The sequence below is a fragment of the Protopterus annectens genome, chromosome 8.part0 (genome assembly GCF_019279795.1).
Source record: "Protopterus annectens isolate FY-2018-M chromosome 8.part0, PAN1.0, whole genome shotgun sequence".
NCBI lineage: Eukaryota > Metazoa > Chordata > Ceratodontiformes > Protopteridae > Protopterus > Protopterus annectens.
Genome location: NC_056741.1, coordinates 18,752,430 through 18,773,753, shown reverse-complemented (window position 1 = coordinate 18,773,753; position 21,324 = coordinate 18,752,430). Strand labels below are relative to the sequence as shown.

Sequence of the window (21,324 nt, the reverse complement as noted above, 5' to 3'; positions counted from 1 at the left end):
GGCCGAAGACCTAATTACTTTGATCAGGGGCTACCATCCCCCTCATAAGAGGCCTAGGCAAGAGACAGAGTATGATTCTTCTGATCAGGTATCTATTTCCTCTGATTCCTCTTCTGAACAGAATTACTCCATGCTTCCTTATGAGGATTCTGATGCTGAAGAATCCATTCCTTCAGCCTCTCCTCCTGAGGGCTATTCTTTTGAGGAAACACTGCATACTATGAGGGAGTATTTCCACTGGGAGAGCCAAGATTATTCCGAGTCCAAGAAAAGGCTCAGACTTTCTGCTTCCTCAGCACAGACCCCTTGCTATTCCACCTGTTCTAGACGTTGTAGCTGTATTTTCAGAGTCTGGACTGTCCCCTGACTCTTTACCCCCTGCACCTGCTAAGCCAGACAGATACTACAGGGTCCCGGATTCTCATAAATTCCTATATAAAAACCCCACTTCTGACCCAGAAACTATATCTCAGGGTCCCAAGGGGGTTAAAGCTTCCACTGCAAAAAAAAACCCTGTCTCCTCTGATAGGGATTCTAGGGCTGTAGACAGATGGTGGAAAAAAGTTTACACTTCTGCCACCCTGGCTGTAAGGGCTTTAAATTGTCGATTTCATATGCTTAAATATCAGCAATATTTAATGTCACTTAAACAGAAAATGTTGACAAATACTGAATGTTCAGAGAACAAGGAATTGCAGGATTTATTGCATGCAACTGAACAAGTGGGAAAGCATACTTTGCAATGTGGTTATGATTCACTGGAGGCCTCTTGCAGGGCCGCTGTTGCAGGCATGCTTGGTTAAAGGAACAAAATCTGCCTGGTCATGTTAAAGCAAAATTATTAGATGCACCATTACAGCATGATACTTTGGTACTAAAGCAGAAGAGGTCTTGAAAAAAATGGAGGATAAAGCAAAATCTATGCAGACAGTCAAGGATTTCTTACAGGTGCAGCCACCCAGGTTTAGCAGGAACTGGCCTTCTAAATATTGGTCCTTTCCAGTCTCAGACAGACCACAAAGAGGCAGATACAGGCATCCCAGAGGCAGATCTCAGCCCCAAGGCTCATACAGGCCTAAACAATGGGGTGCTCCTACCTCCAAAAGCGGAGAAGACAAATCACAGCCTTACAGGAAACAGTCCCAATGACTTTCCTCTACCAGTTCCAAGCAGTTTTCTTTTGACAGCCCCCTTAGGGGGAAAACTAGCACTTTTTTCAGCAAAGTGGCAAATGGTTACCCAAGACAAATGGGTTCTGAACATAGTGTCCCAAGGCTACAGGTTCCATTTTCACACCCTTCCAAGGTCAAAGGGCATGCCAGACCTGCCACACAATCAGTGGGCAGTGGCACAAAAACAAATTACAGCCCTCATGAACATGAGGGCCATTCAGCAAGTACCACAACAAGAGCAGGGGCAAGGATTTTACTCCAGACTTTTTCTAGTACCCAGGAAGGACAAAACCTGGAGACCAATTCTGGACCTGTCTATACTAAATACGTTTCTGGAAGTTCCAAAATTCAAGACGTTGACTTCAGCAGCTACTGCCCATGGGCAAGAGGGCTTTGCTCGTAACTTTGGACCAAAAAGAGGCATACCTGCATCTCCCAATCAGACAATCTTGCAGAAGATACCTCAGATTCATAGCTGGCTCAATACATTTACCAATTCTCTGCACTGCCCTTTGGCTTATCCACTGCGCCTAGGGTCTTCACAAAATGCCTGGCACCAGTACTTGCATTTTGCAGACAAAAAGGAATTCAAATATATCCCTACTTGGACGACTGCCTAATTCAAGCAGAGAACAAAGACACTCTTCTAAAGCATCTGGCATTTGTAAAAAGATTACTAATTGGCCTAGGGTACACAGTAAATGAAAAGAAATCAAAACTAGTGCCCTCTCAAGAGATAATATTCCTGGGTGCAAGCTTAAATACAACTGCCCAGATGGCTTATCTCACGCCAGACAAGCAAAAACAACTGACTACTTACTTCAAGAAATTGGCAACAAAAACCCACTTATCTGCAAGGAAAACCTTGCAGGTCTTGGGTTTCATGGCATCCTGCATTCTACTAATTCCATATGCCAGACTGCATATGAGGAAACTACAATGGTATCTGAAAAGTATTTGGACTCAGCATTGCCACAGTCTGGAGACAGTAATTGCACTCATTCCCTGCCTACAACAGGAGTTTTGATGGTGGGCAGAAGCCTGTCACCACAACAAGGGTCTGCCATTCAGTTTACCCACAGCCAGACAGACATTGACAACGGATGCATCAGATTATGCCTGGGGGGCCCATATGGCAGGAAAATGTATTCAGGGCACATGGCCTGCAATACTAGATGCATCTTCACATCAATCAAAAAGAGATGCTAGCTGTTCAAAATGCCCTGACAGCTTTCAAGGACCTGCTTCATCCAGGGCAATTACTGATGGACAACACTACGGTCATGTGGTACATAAACAAGCAGGGAAGTACTCATTCCTACCCCCTCTGAAGATGAGCAATAACCTTATGGGACACAGCATTGGCTTTTCAAGTTCACCTGCAAGCACAATTCCTGCCAGGAAAAACCCATACTCTGGCAGACGAACTAAGCAGAAACCTCATGGATCCCCATGAATGGAAACTGGATCCACAAGCCTTCAGGATGATAAGGAAATGGGGATGCCCAGACATAGATCTATTTGCCTCCCCTCACAACTGTCAATTGCAGAGATTTTGCACAAGGATTTACCACAAGCAAGCCTGGAAAGTAGACGCCCTATCATTCAGCTGGAAGGGATGCAGTATATGCTTTTCCCCCCTCTGCCTCTCCTTCCCAGAGTACTCCTAAAGGTCAGACAAGAGAAGCCAAAAATTATTCTGATTGCACCAGACTGGCCACGCCAGCACTGGTACCCAATCCTAAAGAGCTTGTCTCAGTGTCCAGCGTGGATATTGCCTCAGACTTCTCACTTGCTGACCCAACAAAACAATCCGATCCTGCACAGCCAACTCATGACCTTAAATCTGGCAGCATGGCAGTTAATGTAGCCATTCAGAAAACTCCTCTTTCAAAAGCTGTTATGGATGTTATCTTGGAGGCCAGGAGGGCCCAGTACCAGAAAATCTTATGCAGAAAAATGGAAGAGATTCTGTGCTTGGAACCAGGAACAAGGCATTGACACGTCTGTACCAAATATTCCTCATTTTACAATACCTAACTGAGATGCTGAACAAAGGCCTTTCTTTCTCATCAATTAAGATGCATGCCTCTGTCATTTCCGCACATTACAATACAGCCACAAAAATAGGTGTGGACCTCTTGGGTTATTGATCCTGAGTGATACCTGCCCGGAGGGAAGGAATAACCAATTTACAATGCTTTTCACTCTTGATCCTAAACGGTGAACAGATTTCACGTGTAGTCGGTGGTGGAGCTAGCTCTAAAAAGAGCTGTTTTAGCCCTGTGGGCAGCTGGAGCTCTATATAGAGCTGTTACAGATCTCTGAGCCCTGAGAAAAGCTGTTTTGAATGCCCTTTCAGGCAGATGCGGTAGTTCTAAAAAGAACTGTTTTGTTTGGTTCACTGAAGCTGTGTCCGTGCCTCCGGCTGGTCTTACTGATTTCTGAGAGCTCTGAGAAGGACCGATTTGTGTTTTGAATGCCCGTTCGGGTGTTGGTGGTAGCTCTAATAAGAACTTTTTTTGTTTTATTCTTCAATGTGTCTCTGGTTGCTCTTACCAGAGTTTATACAGATCTCTGTGGACTCTGAGAGGAGCTGTTTGGTGTACTGTGAGCTCTGAGAAGAGCTGCTTGGTGTAAGGTGCAGATCCACTTGAGCTCTGAAAAGAGCTGTTTTGTGTACGGACACAATGGACTCTGGGAAGAGCTGCTGTTGTGTCCTTCGGTGTTCCGCGGTGGTGTCTATCTCAGTTGTCCTTCTACTTGAACAGATCTTCGGTTCTTTTGCTATGTGCGAATCCTAAAAAGGACTATTTGTGCACTCCCCAAGCGCTGGTCAGAATGACCTGAGAGCTGTTGCTGTGCTGCTTTTATGCTACTGTGGAGGGGGAGTGGTTGAGAGATGTCCAATGAGAAGTGACTAGTTGGGGGTGTGGCCCTGGTAGGCCTACAAGACCTCGTTGGAAGCATCTCATTCCTCTTATTTAGTTCCTTTTTGTTATTATCCAGCTTCTTGTTCATATGTGCCATTCCTAACCTCTAGCAATGCGTTGGAGCCTTTCACTGTTACAATTGTACCTATGCTTGAAAAAACTGTACTAAAACTTAAATTTAACCGAAAAATAAAAATTAATAAAAATTAAAATTCAATTTAAAATTAAACTGTAAAACAGATCTTGGGCAATATTCTGAGGTTACTGACTATAGTTCTAAATTTAGACTTGCCATTACCATCTGTGAAACATTGGAAGCAAGCTTGGTTCTGAGAGATTCTGAGAAGTCCGGCGCTTTCGGGGCAGATTGGAGCCGCTCCATCAGGGAAGAGCGTACATTAGGTAGTAAAAAGTTAAATGTAGTTTGACATTGAAATTTTACCTTTTAAATTAAAAATAATTAAAAGTTAAGCTAACACTTGTAACTTTTTGAGGGCTGATACATTAACTTACTGCAATTTAAGTTCTGTTTATAAACAATTATTCAAAAAATGAATACATTATGTCTTATACCTGTGAGAAAACAGTGAGCGAAATAGCATATCTTACTAGGAGCCAATTAGTTGTTAGCATGGTTAAGTGCCCTGAGGTTCAGGACTGGGGTGATGGTCTCCATGTAGTTGAGACCCGGAGGGTGCCTTGCTTCAAGTTGTATCTACCAGATAAGTTCTTTTTTCTCTAATCTTGCACATTACAATACAGAACCACCTATCTTTTCTCATCCTTTAATAAGGCAGTACCTCAGAGGGGCCAAAAACATTAGGCCTCCAAGGAAAGCACCAATTCCGGCCTGGGACCTCAATTATGTTTTGGAAAAAATCACACTGCCTCCTTTCGTGCCAGCATCAACAGCGGAATTCTTATACTGGAAAACAGCTCTGCTCCTAGCCATAACCTCTGCAAGGCGAGTCTCGGAGTTACAAGCACTCGTGGCTGTGGAACCTTTCATCATTTTTCATCCAGACAGGGTTTCTGAGGACAAACCCTACATTTATGCCTAAGGTGGTGTCCAGTGTGGCCCTCAATCAAACCATTCACTTGCCTACCTTTTACCCAAATCCACAGAACAAGGGTGAGAAAATTCTGCACTCTTTGGACATACACAGGCAGTTACGCTTCTACTTGGACAGAACTAAAGCTTTCAGAAAGACTGAGCAACTTTTAGTGTCATATGCTGCAGGATCACAAGGAAAGGCTATCTCAAAACGGACTATTTCAAAATGGATAGGCCATTGCATCCGTTTCTGCTATTCTCAACATGGCAAATCGGTGCCTAAGGGCGTTAGGCCTCATTCCACCAGAGCAGCAGCCTTCCTCAGAGAAGTGCCAACCAAAGAAATCTTAGAGGCTGCAACTTGGAATTCAGTGTACACCTTTACAAAGCTCTACCACTTGCCTCTCTAAGTCCAGAGCAGGCTTCGCCACTGCAGTTCTGCAGGGCCTAATAGCCTCTCCTAATCCTATTTAGCCCAGCCACCCATCCTCAGCTTTGGGATTCTACCCAAGAGTAATGACTGCAACAGTGAAACACGAACATAGCACAGTTTGTGTACCTACCATAAATGTAGATGTTCGAGTGTATTCACTGTTGCAGTCCAGGTTACCCACCCACCACCCCCCTTCTCTTTACTAGGACTTATCTGCACTTCTTTATCCTATACAACCTTTTTGGTGTATTTGCTTGTAGATGAAGGAAATGTTATTTTTGTGCATGCATTTCTTATTGGTATATTTTTCAGCCTACCTATTTGGGGCACCTGACATCTGGGGCAAGAAAAACTGAAGAAAATGGCGTCTGCTGCATCTTTTATACCCTTGGCGCACTGACCTCAGGGAAGAGGCGACAGCAACCGACGCCGGACCTAGACTTTGAAATTCTGGCCGACTGTGGGTAGCCTGCCAGCAGGATAACCCAAGAGTAATGACTGCAACAGTAAATACACTCTAACATCTACATTTATGGTAGGTACACAACTGTACTTTTCCTTCCATCCCAGAGCATTGGGCAAGGCAGACTCCTAACAAACCATCACATGTTGGATCAGGAAAGCCATCTGTCTTTGCTACTCCCACCATGGGAAAAATCCCCCAGTGGGAGTAAAAGCCCATTCCACCAGGGGAATGGCCACCTCCAAGGCTTTCCTAAAAGGTCTGGACATGGCTTGCATTTTGGAAGCAGCCACATGGTCCACAATCCACACTTTCACCAAACACTACAAGCTAGACCAGGTCTCTATAGCACATGCAGGATTCACCAGGGCAATCCTACAGGGCTTTGTAGAATCTTCTGCATCTGTCACCTTTTCATCCTACTAAGCTGCGGTACTATCCCACAACAAGAATCCTGCAACATAGGATTTGGATGTAGAATAGTTGTGTAAAATCTTACCATAACCATAGATGTCCTTCTCTTCCATGTTGCAGTATTCCTTCCCACCCACCAGTAACCCCCTCATCATTCTCCTTTTTCATCCGAGCTTGTCCTTAGGTCCTAATATCATACACCTTTCACCTTAGACCTATCAGTACTAGGGTCCCGTACCTGACGCCACTGGCACCTCCTCCTGCTTCTACTCTACCTGCTGAGCTTCAGGTTCTGAGGATTGTGCGTGCCGACGTCACATTTAAGGCCCCTGGTTTATGGCCTTACGTGTGACGTCTCACGCAGCTGTAACAGCAAAGCTAAAGCTTTTGTATAGGAGCGGACATACGAGTCGCCTAAGGGCAGGAAATCCCACAAGAATACTGAAACATGGAAGAGGACATCTATGATTATATTAAGATTTTACACTATTTCCTGCTGCTCACCACTGATCTTTGCAGTAGCAGTTTAACATGTTTTAACTGTTTTTTTTTGTCTTTATCCTTTTTATATCTGTAGTCCTGAACTTCAGTTTGATTTGTTCATTTCAAACAACTCAGTACTGGGAGCTCCCCTACGAGATATTCGTTGTGAAGCTCACAGCTGCAGTATAATTTGTTGTAGGTGTAGAGTTACACGAGTGGATGTCTCTGTCTGTCTGATAGTGGATATCCGTCTGCCTGGTACAGCTGTCACACATCCCCAGACTGGATCTGAGTTTATTATGCTGAGGACCTCTGTACTGGACTTTATGGTAGAATGTAGAGCAACCTACTATATCCCCAGTTTTTATGCTTTGAGGCTGAAGCCTGTCAGTTTTCCATGTAACCTGAGAATAAGTACCCTTAGTTTGTGAGTTTTTCATAAATTTCTTGATTAGTGTCCTTTGCAACTGTTCTCATTGTCTCTTGTTTGCTTTTGATCTTTTGTAGGAAGACTTTTTTTTTTTTCGTTGGTTGATGAGATACCTACTTAGGGGATTTACCTGTAAGTGTACTTGAAAGAGAAGTCCCAAAAAAGTGCCAGCTTTAGTACCTCTTCCGGTTAGGAAAAGAACATACGGTCACATCTTGAGCACTGCAGAACCTTTAACTAGAAAATGTTGTCCTGCTATGTCTGGAATGTTAGCAGCTTTTTAGAAATTGAAGAAGCCACTTGTACCAGGCCAGGGATGATCATCCATCCTTCAGCCCTAGACGTTTATACAAATGAGGGTAAAAACAGAGAAAAGTGCTGACTCAGAAAAATGGTGAAATGTAGAAAACAGCAGGTGTTGAAGGTTTCAGTAGGCATGGGAGCCGTAGTGAGATGCAGCTTTTGTCTATCCCCCATCTTCATTGCCTTGTATTTGAGTTCATCACCTGTAGTAGTCACTTTGGGGGCAGACAGTTGACTTCCAGTATTGACGCAAGGCAGACTTGTATCTGTTGAGCACTCAGGCAGCAGGTGTGGCTTCCATTTCTGTAGCTGTTCAACACGTAGGTCACTGTAGCAGCAGCCTAAGCTATTTTGGTTCTTTTCTGCCAGGGGTGTGACCACTCACCGGTTTTCAAAGTCTTGGGGCATCTTCTATGTGCTGTAAATGCTACTGGGCTTGAGAGCCAAATAAAACCAGAGGTTAGGGCACCAGAAGCTTCAGCGCTTTATTGCCACTGAAGTGGATCTGGAAGGGAGCAATGATGAGGCATTACCTGCTTGCATCTTTTTTGGGGGATGGGGAGGGAGTTAGTCACTTAATGCCTGAAATCTCTGACTGAGTGGGTGGGCATGAATTTCTTGCTGGGTAAATCGCTCAACTTGTGAGAATGATGTACTCGCACAAAGGCCCAGTTACATGCTCACCCCTTAATTAGCAGGTATGCAGAGTGTAAGCTTTGGTCAAGAAAACCTTCATTCCTACATTGATAACATCACTTCCCACAGCTGACCATTGCTTGAAAGGGAGTATTTGGGCCTTAGGGCTCATACTTCCTGGGAACAAATGGACCAGTTGAGTACCTATATGACAGGAAGATTGACTGTGGGAAGAGGCTCAGGGCCAGAAATTCTGCTTTTTATTGTGATCCTGTTTCTGTTTTTATTTTATCTTACAGCTGCTGAAGGTACACCCCAGGAACAGAAACCTGCTGAAAAGACTGAAAATCCAACTGTCATCACAATAGATGACAAAGGTATGTTGAATGCTTATTCATGTATCAGCAGAATGTTTAAACTGAATTTTTGAACTGATGTACAAAACAAGATTTAATCTAGTGGTCCTGCTTACTAAGCTTCTTTGGCCTCAGATAAATTGCTGTCACTTGTACCAGATTGAATCCTACAAAAAATAAATAAAACTTTTGTTTCTAGAATCCCAGATTTTAGTTCTGTGTTACTGTTAATTTTTTTCTGCTAGTCATTGAGGCATCACTTGTTTATTGTTTAGACCTGAGCATAACATTATTGATGATCCTCATTACTGCTTTTCAAGTATTCCTTACTAAAGGGATATTCTACTGAGGACAGCCGTACATCCAGCCAGCATTCAAGCATGCCTTACTAAAGGGATATCCTACTGAGAGCAGCCTTGCATCCAGCCAGCATTCCAAAGCCTTGGCCCTTCCAGGCACTGTACACCAGATATCCTCCATGCAGGACGTAAGGTACATAAGTGATGTACTAGCACCTAATTTTCAGAACAACTTTGCAGCCAGTCTGAACTCTACCTTTTTAAATTTGGTCTGTGAAGTTGTTCATTGTGTTTCAGCTTCAAGCCTACTTTTGTAGTAAGTACACCATTGGGGATTTCCCCTCATTTCTTTTGGCTGCATTACCATTTAATGTCATAACTGCGGTGGTGGTGCTGTGGTAGCCTCACAGTAAGACGTCCTGTTCAATTCTCAGCTAGAGCATCTTCTTTGTGGAGACCTGCGTGAATGGGCGTACCTTCGTTGAAGGTTGTGCGTCAGGGCCAGAAACTCGGCATGTAAAATCTACTGCCAGTCATTAGCGGACCGGAGTTCCGCTGTGGCGACCCCTAACCGGGAAAAGCCGAAAGACACAACAACCATTTAATATGTCATCCAGAAAGGAGAAATGAGTGTAGAAGGTAGATTCCCTATAAAGATGGGCAAAAGTGCCTTTTCTGCCTAGGTGCAGGCCTCACACCATGTGCTGTTTGTCACTTTTGTATTCAAGACACTTCGTAGTCATTTGTCCCTCCTTTCTGCTTACTCTCAGAACATCTGAAGTTACTAGTTGAGGTAACTATGGCATCTGAATTTGCCTCCTCAGACATTCCGCCTCCTCAAGTCATGCAAGGAAAAAATATTTAGTCTTCTGCTGTCGGGCCTCTACCGGCCATCTCCTTCTGGTCTGATAAACAGCTCTAGGACTGTCCGGTTCCTGTGGCATCTCCAGCTGTTGCATCCTAGTTGGAGGCCAACATAGGGGTTGGTTTCTTACACATCCACTGAGGATGCATCTGTTACAGAATAGAAGGGGAAGTTGCTGTTGATTATATTGGAAGGGCCTAGGAGGGGGTTCCCCAGATACTTGTTAGGGAAGAGGTTCCCTCATTGAAATCGGACAGGGCTTTAACCCACCTAAGCTTGTAAGGGCAGGGGGGAAAATCTGAAGTCCAAGCATGTAACTCCTGTGCTCAAGGATCCTCATAAAGAGTGGCAGGATTTCACACAGGGTCTTTGTTTTCATGCTGAACAGGCGAAACAACAAACCCTTATGGCCTTAACCATTGGGTCCTTCTGTTCCTTTTTTCTTCTACTTCCTGTAAAAGGCTTAGGGAGTCTGAATCTTCTGATGATGTGGAATTAGATTCTGGGCAAGAGTCCCTAGCTTATCGGTCTCAAATCCATTGTCCTCTTGCTTTTTAGGGTCAGAGGATGAGAATACTCCCTTCACCAGGAAAGTGGAGATTTGCTTTGGTGACATCATTATAAAAATAATGGAGAACTTTCAGTGGGAGAGTTCCCAAATGCCTGAAGTCCAACAGAGGTATTATGCCCTCTTACAGATGGACTGTTCCAGGCCTTCTGCACTCCCTCCTGTGTTGGAAACCTTTCTGGATATTTTCCTCTGCCTTCCAGACTCCTGAATCCCAGCCAGGTAACTTGTTCATCATGTTGTTGGATATCCTTAATGCCTGATAGGTTTTACAAAGTGTCTGGAGTTCAAAAGATGCCCTGACTGAAATCACTGTTGCAGTATGCCTGGGGCTCAAGATGCCTGGACTGAAATCACTACTGCATTATTCCTAACATATGGGTTATCGCTGCTGGTGTCCAGTTGGGGTACCAAAGCTTTATCTTACCAAGGTTGTACGTCCACACAACTGCAGCATGTATGTGTTTGGGGTACATAAGACGTGTATACGAGCGCGGCTCCCGAACTATCTTTACCGCCTGCCCAAACGTAGGTCATGCATTCAGTGGAATGATCACAGTTTGGTTGTTAACTTTGCTTTGATCGTTTAGCCAGAGAAGTGCCCCATTGGGGACCCTTTCCTTTTAAATTGTACTATTTTGTTGAAAGTTATTAAATAGCTAGGAGGAGTAAGTGCAAGTGTAGTAGGCAGATTTCATACAAGAACTTGCATACCAAGTGTCTTTTCTGCGTAGGCCCAGAACATGATCATAAACTTGCTCAGTCAGTCAATTTTTCATTCCTAAGTCATCTTCAAGACAAGGCTTTCCACTCTCAACACCTTTCTAGAGACCCAACGTCTTAAAATGCTTGGCCTGATGGCTGACTCCGCATCCTCTGATGTCTCTATACCATCAAAAAAGAAAAGGTACTTCTGGTTACCTCTGAGCTGCCCACTGCCAAGACCCATCGGTGGCCAGTGTGGCTACTGAGGTCTTGCAGATTGCTGATGACATCAAACAAACCCCTTTACATTTCCAAGGGACTGCACAGTGTTCCTCAAATTTTAGTTTGGGAAGAGATCTCAAGCTCTCTAATAGAAGTCGGACAGGGTTCTGAACCTCCGGATCTCATCCAGGCAGATGTCTAGTGGCCTTTCTCTCAACAGCTAAGGAAAAAGAGTGGATAGGGTTCTTACCCCCTCTAACTGGATTCCTCTATTGAGGAAGCTTTCTTTTGGGAGACTTGTACAGAATGCGAGGAAACACTTTGAATGGTAATTCACACAGATCAGATGTTCAGAAGGGGTATTGCAACTTCCTGGAGATGGTTACCCCTGCCCCCTTCTCCAGTCCCTCCTGTCTTTGAGGCTTTCCAGAATGCCTTTCGGTCCATGTCTTCTGTATCGATTCTCAACCACCAACTTCTAAAAGACCTGCCAGGTTTTGCAAGGTGCCTGATGACCTAAAATATTTATACAAGAATCCAGTGGCGTAAGCCGTCTAAACTTCTGCTCAGTGCTAATGTCTTGCCTACGGCTAAAGACAATGGGTCTATGGACAGATGAGGAAAGAAGGTATACACACCTGCTACCCTTGGTTTTATCATAGTTAACTGCCAGACCCGAGCGAAAGTACTTTCTGTCCTTCATTCCTTAAAATTATATTGGACCCTCCTACAGCAGTCTTTTTAAGCATCAAATCCTAGGCCAGGCAAATAGCCAGACAGCATTAAGTGCAATTATGATGCTGTGGCTGCTGCATCTAGGGTAGCTGATACTGGATCTATTAACAGATAAACATGGCTTCACAGTCGGCATATCCCTGAGAATTTCAAATCAAATGTTTTAGACTGCTTTGGACAAAGACTTGCTGTTTGGTCCTAAGGCTGTCAGCCTGTTCAAAAGGTAAGACCCTGAAAGATTGCAGACAGAGTCTACTTGCCTTATTTCCTAGATACCACAGGAACTACCCATCTAAATCTACCTCCTTAATTAGAAGGGATCCTAGGACAGCCCAAAAACAGACAAAACCTGTAGGAAAAGGTATTCTGAGAAAACCCATAGAGAACTTCCATCAGGAAGGTGTTGCTACCTCTGGAGCACCCCCCCCCCCACCGCTTTCAGCCCTATTGCTCCCCCTTTCCAAAGACTCTCTCCCTGGCCAGGTCGGAAGCTAATACCACAGACAAATGGGTCCTCTCTCTCATTGAGGATGATTATCTCCCCCCACCCCCCAAAAGGCATGCCACATCCTCCTCAAAAACAAATATTCCTTCTGGCCCCCATTATTCATTGCCTCTTGAATCAGGCCACTGTCGTGCAAGTCCCAGAGGACTTCATGAGGAAATTGGTTTTATTCCAGATTTTTTTTGGTCCCAAGGAAAGAAGGGCTGTGGAAAACCCATCCTAGACCTGTCTTTCCTGAACTCTTACTTTAAGGTAACGTCTTTCAGAATGATATCTTTACACTCTTTTGCCTTTCTTCCTTTCCCAAACTGTCTCTGAAGAACCTCTGTCTACCGATTCCCATTTGTTACTACTCTTGCATGGGTTTCCTCAGGTTTTCCTCTGGCTCCTCGCATTTTCAATTTACTGCTCTGCCTTTTGGTCTTTCCACAGTTCCAAGAGAGTTCACAAAATTATTTCCAGTAGTAGCTTTCTGTTGATCTCAGAGAATACTGATTTTCCCCTTTCTGGATAAACTTCTGATCCATGCTCTCAAAAAATTCTTCAGCATCTACACTTCACCCTCCCAACTTTTGACAACTCTGGGTTTCACTATAAACTACAAAAAAATCCCACATGGTCCTTACACAGAATCTGGTTTTCCTGGCCTGTAGACTGCAGATGCACAAAATGAATGCTTTCCTCCCCAGCAGAAGGTTGTCTGTCCATTTGTTTTCCAGAATCTCTCCTGCCTTTACCCACTGCTCAGTAGGAGAGATATTAGCTGTGGGATTCATGGCAACCACCATCCCTATGCCCCCCCCCCATCAGACTTTACATGAGAAAAATCCAGTTGTACTTTATATTTATGCTGTCCCAGCACTGCCACCTCTTGGACACTGTGATTCCCCTGCTGTCTTGTCTCAAAACACAGCTTCTGTGATGGAAGCGGACAGGTCATCCTCAACCCGGGACTGCCATTCACACCACCACCTCCTCTTCAACAGGTTCACACAGATGCCTCTAATGAGATGAGATAGACATGGACAGGATCACACCGAGATCAGGGAAATAACAACTTTATTTCCTGAAGGAATATATTAATCTGAAGAAAATAAGGGCTCTTCTGCATGCTCTTCAAGTTTTTGCCCACCTCTGGAAGCCTGAGCCACTCCTAGTGTACGCAAACAACATAGTCATGTGGTACATAAACATGCGAGGCACCAGGTCTTAACACCTGTGCAGTTTAGCACAGGAGGCATGGAACTTGGCAACCCAAATGCACATCATGCTTACAGCTACATACATCCCTTCTTGGGACAGTTTGCTAGCATACTCCCTAAGCTGCTTCCTGGAGGACCCTAATGAATGGACATTTGAGGGAGCTTTTCCAGATCAACCTACAGTGGGCATTCCTCAGATAGATCTCTGCATCACCAACCATCAGCTCTGCCCGTTCTGCACCAAGAACCCTTGTTGAACACCCTGGGAGCCAGATGCCTTTTTCTCCCACTAGACCGGGAAGTACCTTTATGCTTTTTTCCTCTGCCTCTTCCAAAAGTTCTTCTCAAGGCACAAAAGGGAGTACCTGACACTCTTTTTTTTTACTGGCACCATTTTGGCTGAAACAGCATTGTTTTCCCTCCTATTTCACCTGACAAAGGGAGGTTAACAAGAGAATACTCTTCAGCAAGACCTGTTAACCCAGCAAAAAGGAATGCTTCTGTACTCAAATCTTCTCAAACTTGACCCTACAGGGTAAAAAAAGACTTTCGGCTTTTCCCAGTTAGGGGTTGCCACAGCGGAACTCCGGTCTGCTCATGATTGGTAGTGAATTTTTACAGTGCCGGGTTGCCAGCCCTACGCCCAACCTTCAACAAAGGCTCGCCCATTCACGCTCGCACCTACCTGCATGTCTTCAACGTCACTTGACCGCGGGGAGGACATGCAGACTCCACACAGTAGGCGCTCCAGCCTCCACACAGAAGGCGCTCCAGCCGAGAATTGAATGGGAGAACCTCTTGCTGTGAAGCGACTATGCTAACCGCTACACCACTGCGGCTTTTGGATTTTAATTCCTCAGACACCTTTTTCTCTGAAAAGATCCTTAATATAAGAGGCCGGGAGACCCACTATTAGAAAATCTTACACAGCTAAAAGGAAACTATTTTCTTGTTGGTCCCATAAACAGTCAAAACTCGCTCTTATCACAAGTTCCTGCTGTATTGCAATATCTCTGCAAACTACTTTGATCAGGTTTGTCCTAGTGTTCTATAAAAGCACTCCTGTCCACTATTAATGCCTGCCTCCCTCTTAACCCACCTCCCATCCTCTACAGTAGCTTTTGTTCCCTTTTAGTAAGGAGTACTTCAATTGTGGTAAAGGACATAGTACACTTGTGTGTGTCCTGCTTTTCACTAGCTCAGTATTCTATATTTTGTTCCTCCTTCCCCCTTTTTCTCTTGTAGTATTTTGTCCTCTGGCAGAGGGGTCCTTTTCTCCCCTTTCTGGATGTAAATGTCCTTTATTTTCTGTTCTCCTCAGGTTGCTCTGGCAGTTCTGGGCAGTTGATTTTGAGGAGTAGGCACTCCTGTGTGTGTTACTTGTGTACTTTACATCTTGGACATAGGACATACATCTGACATAATGTCCCAAAGGACCTAGAGCTTTGGTATGCTGGCTTGGACGTATGGCTATCCTTAGCCTTTAGTAAGGAATACTGCAAGAATGAAAAATGGGGCATCTACTGTTGCAGTAAGTTCTTTTACAACTGTACTGTGGGAGCTGCTGAGATTGTCTCCATCAGAAAGTGGGGGACCATACAGTATCTTTGTTCCCACATGTAATTATACATCTTGTTAGCATCTTCTGTCTTCATGAAAGTTGAGTGAAAATTTTATGCTGTTTAAGTCCAGGGAATTCATCAAAATGTGTGCTTTGGGTTTAGCATATTGATACATGACCTGCCAACTGGTTCTGTACTTTGCAGCATTCTCATAGTTGATTGCTAAACTGGATTTATCACTCAGGACTATCCCTGTCCTACTCTCCCTTGGAGGACTGCTCAGGCAGGTATGGGAATTTTAAAAAGCTTCCTAGCTGTGTGCATTACAGTTGGGAATTAAGGTTTGTAGATGAGAGCATCAAATCATTTGCTGAGTTGGTGGGGGTGAGGTATTAAACCTGCACATGTGCAGTGAGTTGGTGTGGGGGGGGGTGAGGTATGCAGTCTGCACATGTGCAGCTAACTGCTCTTGAGAGTGTTTGGCCCTTTGAGTGGGGGCGATGTACCTAATAACTCTCAATGATCACTGTTGCCAAATAGTTGCTTGTGCATGTGAATTTGTTTCAGGAGAATGGGGTCATTCTATCTCTACTTCGATAACTGTTGAATATTCCACACTGAGGAGCTGTTTCCTTCCCTATGACAAAGGTTATCAGTACATTTTGGTGTAGAAAATTGAGAGCAATTCCCTACCATCTTGTTCTTTTGTTACAAGGATTATCTGGTGATTAGTCTTGGCACATGTTCTTCGTGTTTCACTGTTGCAGTCATTACATTTGGGTAATCCTGCTGGCAGGTTGCCCTCAGTCGGCCTGAATTTCAAAGTCTTGGGTCCTGTATCGGCTGCTGTCGCCTCTTCCCTGACGTCAGGTCATCAGGGGAATAAAAGAAGCAGCCGACGCCATTTTCTTCAGTCTTTCTTGCCGCGTGGAGCCCGAAGCAGAAGCAATTCGCAAGTGCCGGTCGGCAGACTCCTGAGATTTTCGTGTTCGAATTTCAGACCCGAAGTCTTCAATAAAGCTAAGTACCCCGTTGGGGAAACTTTTTTCTTGCTCCAGACCGATGTCAGAAAAAGTTAATTGCATTTCTTGTGGAAAGCAAATACCTCATGTAAGGACTTGCATTCTTACTGCATTCCTTGCCTTGGCCCTGATCACAATGTTTCTGGTTGTCTGTTTTGTGCTAGATTTAACCAACGCACTATTAAGCGTCTGTATGATTTTGCTTTAAACTATTTTGGATGCCAGTTTAATTGTCCAGAAATGTCGTCTGATAGCCATCCGACTACCGGAGTTCACAAAAAAAACGCAAAGAAAAAGATAGATAAACAACCGAGGTCCAAAACCAACGACGAAGCTTCTCCTAAGCCAGTCGCCGGTTCTCTGAGGCACTTTCGCAGCCCCTGACCCGCTACTTTAGTCGCAGGCTGCTACCGACCCCCACGTGGAGTCGGCTATGCCGCTGGAAACTCAAGGTATTGGAGCCTCTGACACTATTCCCTTAGATGGGTCCGGAGCCGCTGAGCAGGCATCTGCTTCTGAGGGTGTATTCAGACCTAAACATCTTTACATTAAACTGACTTCAGCTTCAAAGGCAAAGACTAAAGCACCTTCTAAAGCAAAGAAGCAAACTCATGCCACGTGGACAGGCCTCTATGCCCAAAAAACAGATGTTCAAAATGGCCATAACTTGATTACCTTGATCAGGGGTTCCCTTCCCCTTCCTGATAAGAGGCCTAAGCAAGAGACTGACTATGAATCTTCAGATCAGGTTTCTATTTCTTCTGATTCCTTTTCTGAACAGGAATATTTTCTGTACCTTCAGCTTCTCCTCCAGAGGACTATTCTGTTAGGGAAACCTTGCATACCATGAGGGAGCATTTCCACTGGGAGAGCCAAGATTTCAGAATCTAAAAAGAGGCTCTGGGATTTCCTTTTACTACCTCAACACAGGCCTCTAGCTATCCCACCTGTTAGACATTGTAGATCATGTGTTTTCGGAGTCTAGTCTGACCCCTGACTCCTTACCCTCCAGCTCCTGTTAAGCCTGACCGATATTACAGGGTTCCTGACTCTCAGAAATTCCTTTTCAAAAACCCTGCGGCTGACCCAGAAACTATTTCACAGGGTCGCAAAGGAGTTGAGGCTTCCACTGCAAAAAACCCTACCCCCTCTGACAAAGATTCTAGGGCACTGGATAGATGAGGATAAAAGGTTTACACATCTGCTACCTTGGCTATAAGGGCCTTAAACTGTCAGTTTTATATGCTCAGATATCAGCAACATTTCATGGCATTGCTTAAACAGAAAATGTTGTTAAACTCTGTGCAGAAAACAAGGAAATGCAGGATGTATTACATGCAGCTGAACAAGTTGAAAAGCATACTTTGCAATGTGGTTTTGATTCTTTGGAGGCCTCCTACAGGGCCGCAGTTACGGGTTCTGTAATTGAGGCATGCTTGGTTAAAGGAACAAAATCTGCCTGATCATGTTCAAGTTAAATTATTAGATACACTTTTACAGCATGATACTTTGTTTGGTGTTGAGGCAGAAGAGGTGTTAAAGAAAATGGAGGGCAAAGCTAAATCTATGCAAACTGTCAAATATTTTTTTACAAGTACAGCCACCTAGGTTTAGTAGACACTGGCCTACAAAGAATTGGTCCTTTCCTGTGTCAGACCTCAAAGGGGCAGATCCAAATGCCCTAGAGGCAGATCCCTGGCGCAAGGTTCATACAGGTCAAAGCAATGGGGTGCTTCTACTTCCAAAGTTGGAGAAGACAAATCACAGCCATACAGGAAACAGTCCCAATGACTTCCCCCTGCTGGCACCAAGCACTTATGTCCTGGCAGTACCCTTAGGGAGAAAATTAGCACTTTTTTTCTCAAAATTGGCACATTGTAACCCAGGATAAATGGATTCTAAATATAGTGTGTCACAAGGCTGCAAGTTCCATTTCCATACCCTGCCAAAGGCAAACGGCTGGCCAGATCTCCCAAAAAATCAATGGGCCGAGGCGCAAAAACAAGTCTCATCCCTCATGGACATGGGGGCCATTCAACAAGGACCAGAGCAAGAGCAGGGACAAGGATTTTACTCTCGACTGTTCTTGGTACCCAGAAAGGACAAGGCCTGGAGACCAATACTAGACCTATCTATTCTGAATACATTCCTGGATATACTAAAATTCAAAATGTTAACTTTGCAGCAGCTTCTGCCCATGTTGGGCAAGAATGCTTGGCTTGTGACTTTAGACCTAAAAGAGGCATACCTGCATGTCCCAATCAGACAGTCAAGCAGAAGATGCCTCAGATTCAAGGCTGGCTCAATGCATTACCAATTCTTTGCACTGCCCTTTGGCTTATCTACTGCACCCAGAGTCTTTACAAAGTGCCTGGTACCAGTAATTGCATTCTGCAGACAAAGAGGAATACAAATATATTCTTACTTGGAAGACTAATTCAAGCAGAGAACAAGGGCATTCTTCTACAGCACCTGGTGTTTGTGAAAAGACTTCTAACACGCCTAGGGTACACAGTCAATGAAAATAAATCAAAACTAGTACTCTCTCAAGAGATAATATTCCTGGGTGCAAGCTTAAATACAACTGCCCAGATGGCTTATCTCATGCCAGACAAAGGCAACTGCCTACCTATTTCAAAATGGCAACAAAGGCCCAGTTATCTGCAAGAGAAATTCTGCAGGCTTTGGGCTTCATGGCATCCTGCATCCTACTAATTCCATATGCAAGGCTGCATATGAGGAAACTTCAATGGTACCTAAAAAGTGTTTGGACTCAACATTGCCACAGCCTGGAAACCATGATTACTCTCATTCCGTAACTGCAACAGGAGTTTCGATGGTGGGTGAAGGCTTGTCACCAGAACAAGGGACAGCCATTCATATTACCCCCAGCCAGGCAGACACCAACAACGGATGCTTGATTATGCCTGGGGCGGCCCACATGGCAGGAAGATGCATTCAGGGGTACATGGTCCTCAAACAAAATGCATCTACATATCAATCAAAAAGAGATGCTAGCTCTTCAAAATGCCCTGACAGCCTTCAAGGACCTACTTCATCCGGGACAACTACTGATAAAGACAGACAACACCACAGTCATGTGGTATATAAACAAGCAGGGGGGCACACATTTGCAGACTAACCATGGCTTTGTGGGACACAGCATTGACTTACTGAGTACATCTGCAGGCACAATTCCTGCCAGGAAAGAAACGCTCTAGCAGACGAACTAAGCAGAAACCTCATGGATCCCCACGAGTGGCAGCTGGATCCACAAGTCTTCAGCATGATAACAAGGAAATGGGGGTGCCCGGACATAGATCTATTTGCCTCCACTCACAACTACCAACTAAAAAGATTCTGCACAAGGACTCATCACAAACAAGCATTGAAAGTGGACACCCTATCTTTCAGCTGGAAAAAACGGTCAGTATATGCCTTTCCTCCACTGCCTTTCCTCCCCAAGGTACTCCTAAAGGTCAGACAGGAGAAGCCAAATATGATACTGATTGCCCCAGACTGGCCCAGCCAGTACTGGTATCCAATCCTAGGGAAATTGTCTCAATGCCCAGCTTGGGCCTTACCTCAAATACCTCATTTACTGCCCCAGCATAACAATCAGATCCCTGCACAGCCAATTCAGTACTTTAAACCTGGCAGCATGGCGGATAATGTAGTCATACAAAACACACCTCTCAGTAAAGCTGTGATGGATGTCATTTTGGAAGCCAGAAGGCCTAGTACTAGAAAATCTTATGATGGAAAATGGAAGAGATTCTGTGCTTGGAACCAGGCTCAAGGAACTGATACAGCTGTTCCAAATATTCCTCAGATTTTGCAATACTTAACTGAGATGCTAGACAAAGGCCTATCTTTTTCATCAATTAAAATTCATGCCTCTGCCATTTCGGCTCATTACAATACAGAGCCACCAATCTTTTCTCATCCTTAATTAAAGCAGTACCTCAGAGGAGCCAAAAACTTAAGGCCTCCAAGGAGATCACCAATGCCTGCATGGGGACCACAACTATGTCTTGGAAAAACTCACCCTGCCTCCTTTTGAGCCAGCTGCTACTGCTGATATAAAGTTTTTTATCTTGGAAAACAGCTCTGCTCCTAGCAATAACTTATGCAAGACGGGTTTCAGAGCTACAGGCACTCATGGCTGTGGAACCTTTTATCATGTTTTATCCAAACAGGGTCTCTCTGAGGACAAACCCAACATTTATGCCTAAGGTGGTGTCCAGTGTGGCTCTTAACCAAACTATTCATCTGCCAACTTTTTATCCAAATCCACAGAACAGGGGGGGGATTCTGCATTCTTTGGACGTACACAGACAAATTAGATTCTACTTGGACAGAACCAAAGTTTTCAGGAAGACAGCAATTACTAGTGGCATATGCTGCAGGATCACAAGGAAAGGCCATCTCAAGGCAGACTATTTCAAAGTGGGTAGGCCACTGCATTCGTTTCTGCTATTTACACCATGGCAAGCCAGTGCCTAAGGGCATTAGGCCACATTCAACCAGAGCTGCAGCCACTTCAGCCTTTCTCAGGGGAGTACCAACCAAAGACATATTAGAGGCTGCTACCTACTTGGAGTTCAGTGCACACCTTTACAAAGCACTATCATCTGTCACTCTACTGTAAATCCAGGGCAGGCTTTGCCACTGCAGTTCTGCAGGGCCTCATAGCCGCTCCTAACGCTGTTTAGCTCCAGCCTCCCAACCATAGCTTTGGGACTCTACCCAAATGTAATGACTGCAACAGTGAAACGCGAACATAGTACAGTTGTGTACACTTACCATAAATGTAGATGTTCGAGTGTATTCACTGTTGCAATCCAGGTTACCCACCCGCCATCCCCCTTTTTTCTGCTGGAACTTTTCTTTCCTTCTCTGACTTATACAACCTATGTGGTGTATTTGCTTGTAGATGAAGGTAAAGTTTATATTGGTGTA

The 21,324-nt window shown here is 44.5% G+C and overlaps 1 protein-coding gene across 1 annotated transcript in view; it reads left to right on the top strand.

Annotated features, from left to right (window-relative positions):
* The window catches only part of LOC122807962 (chromodomain-helicase-DNA-binding protein 4-like), a 1,347,878-nt gene that overhangs the window by 1,025,102 nt on the left and 301,452 nt on the right, over nt 1-21,324 (top strand). The window contains exon 28 of the mRNA XM_044078994.1: nt 8,621-8,698. Coding sequence (XP_043934929.1) covers nt 8,621-8,698 — 78 coding nt within the window. The remainder of the gene's footprint in view (nt 1-8,620; nt 8,699-21,324) is intronic.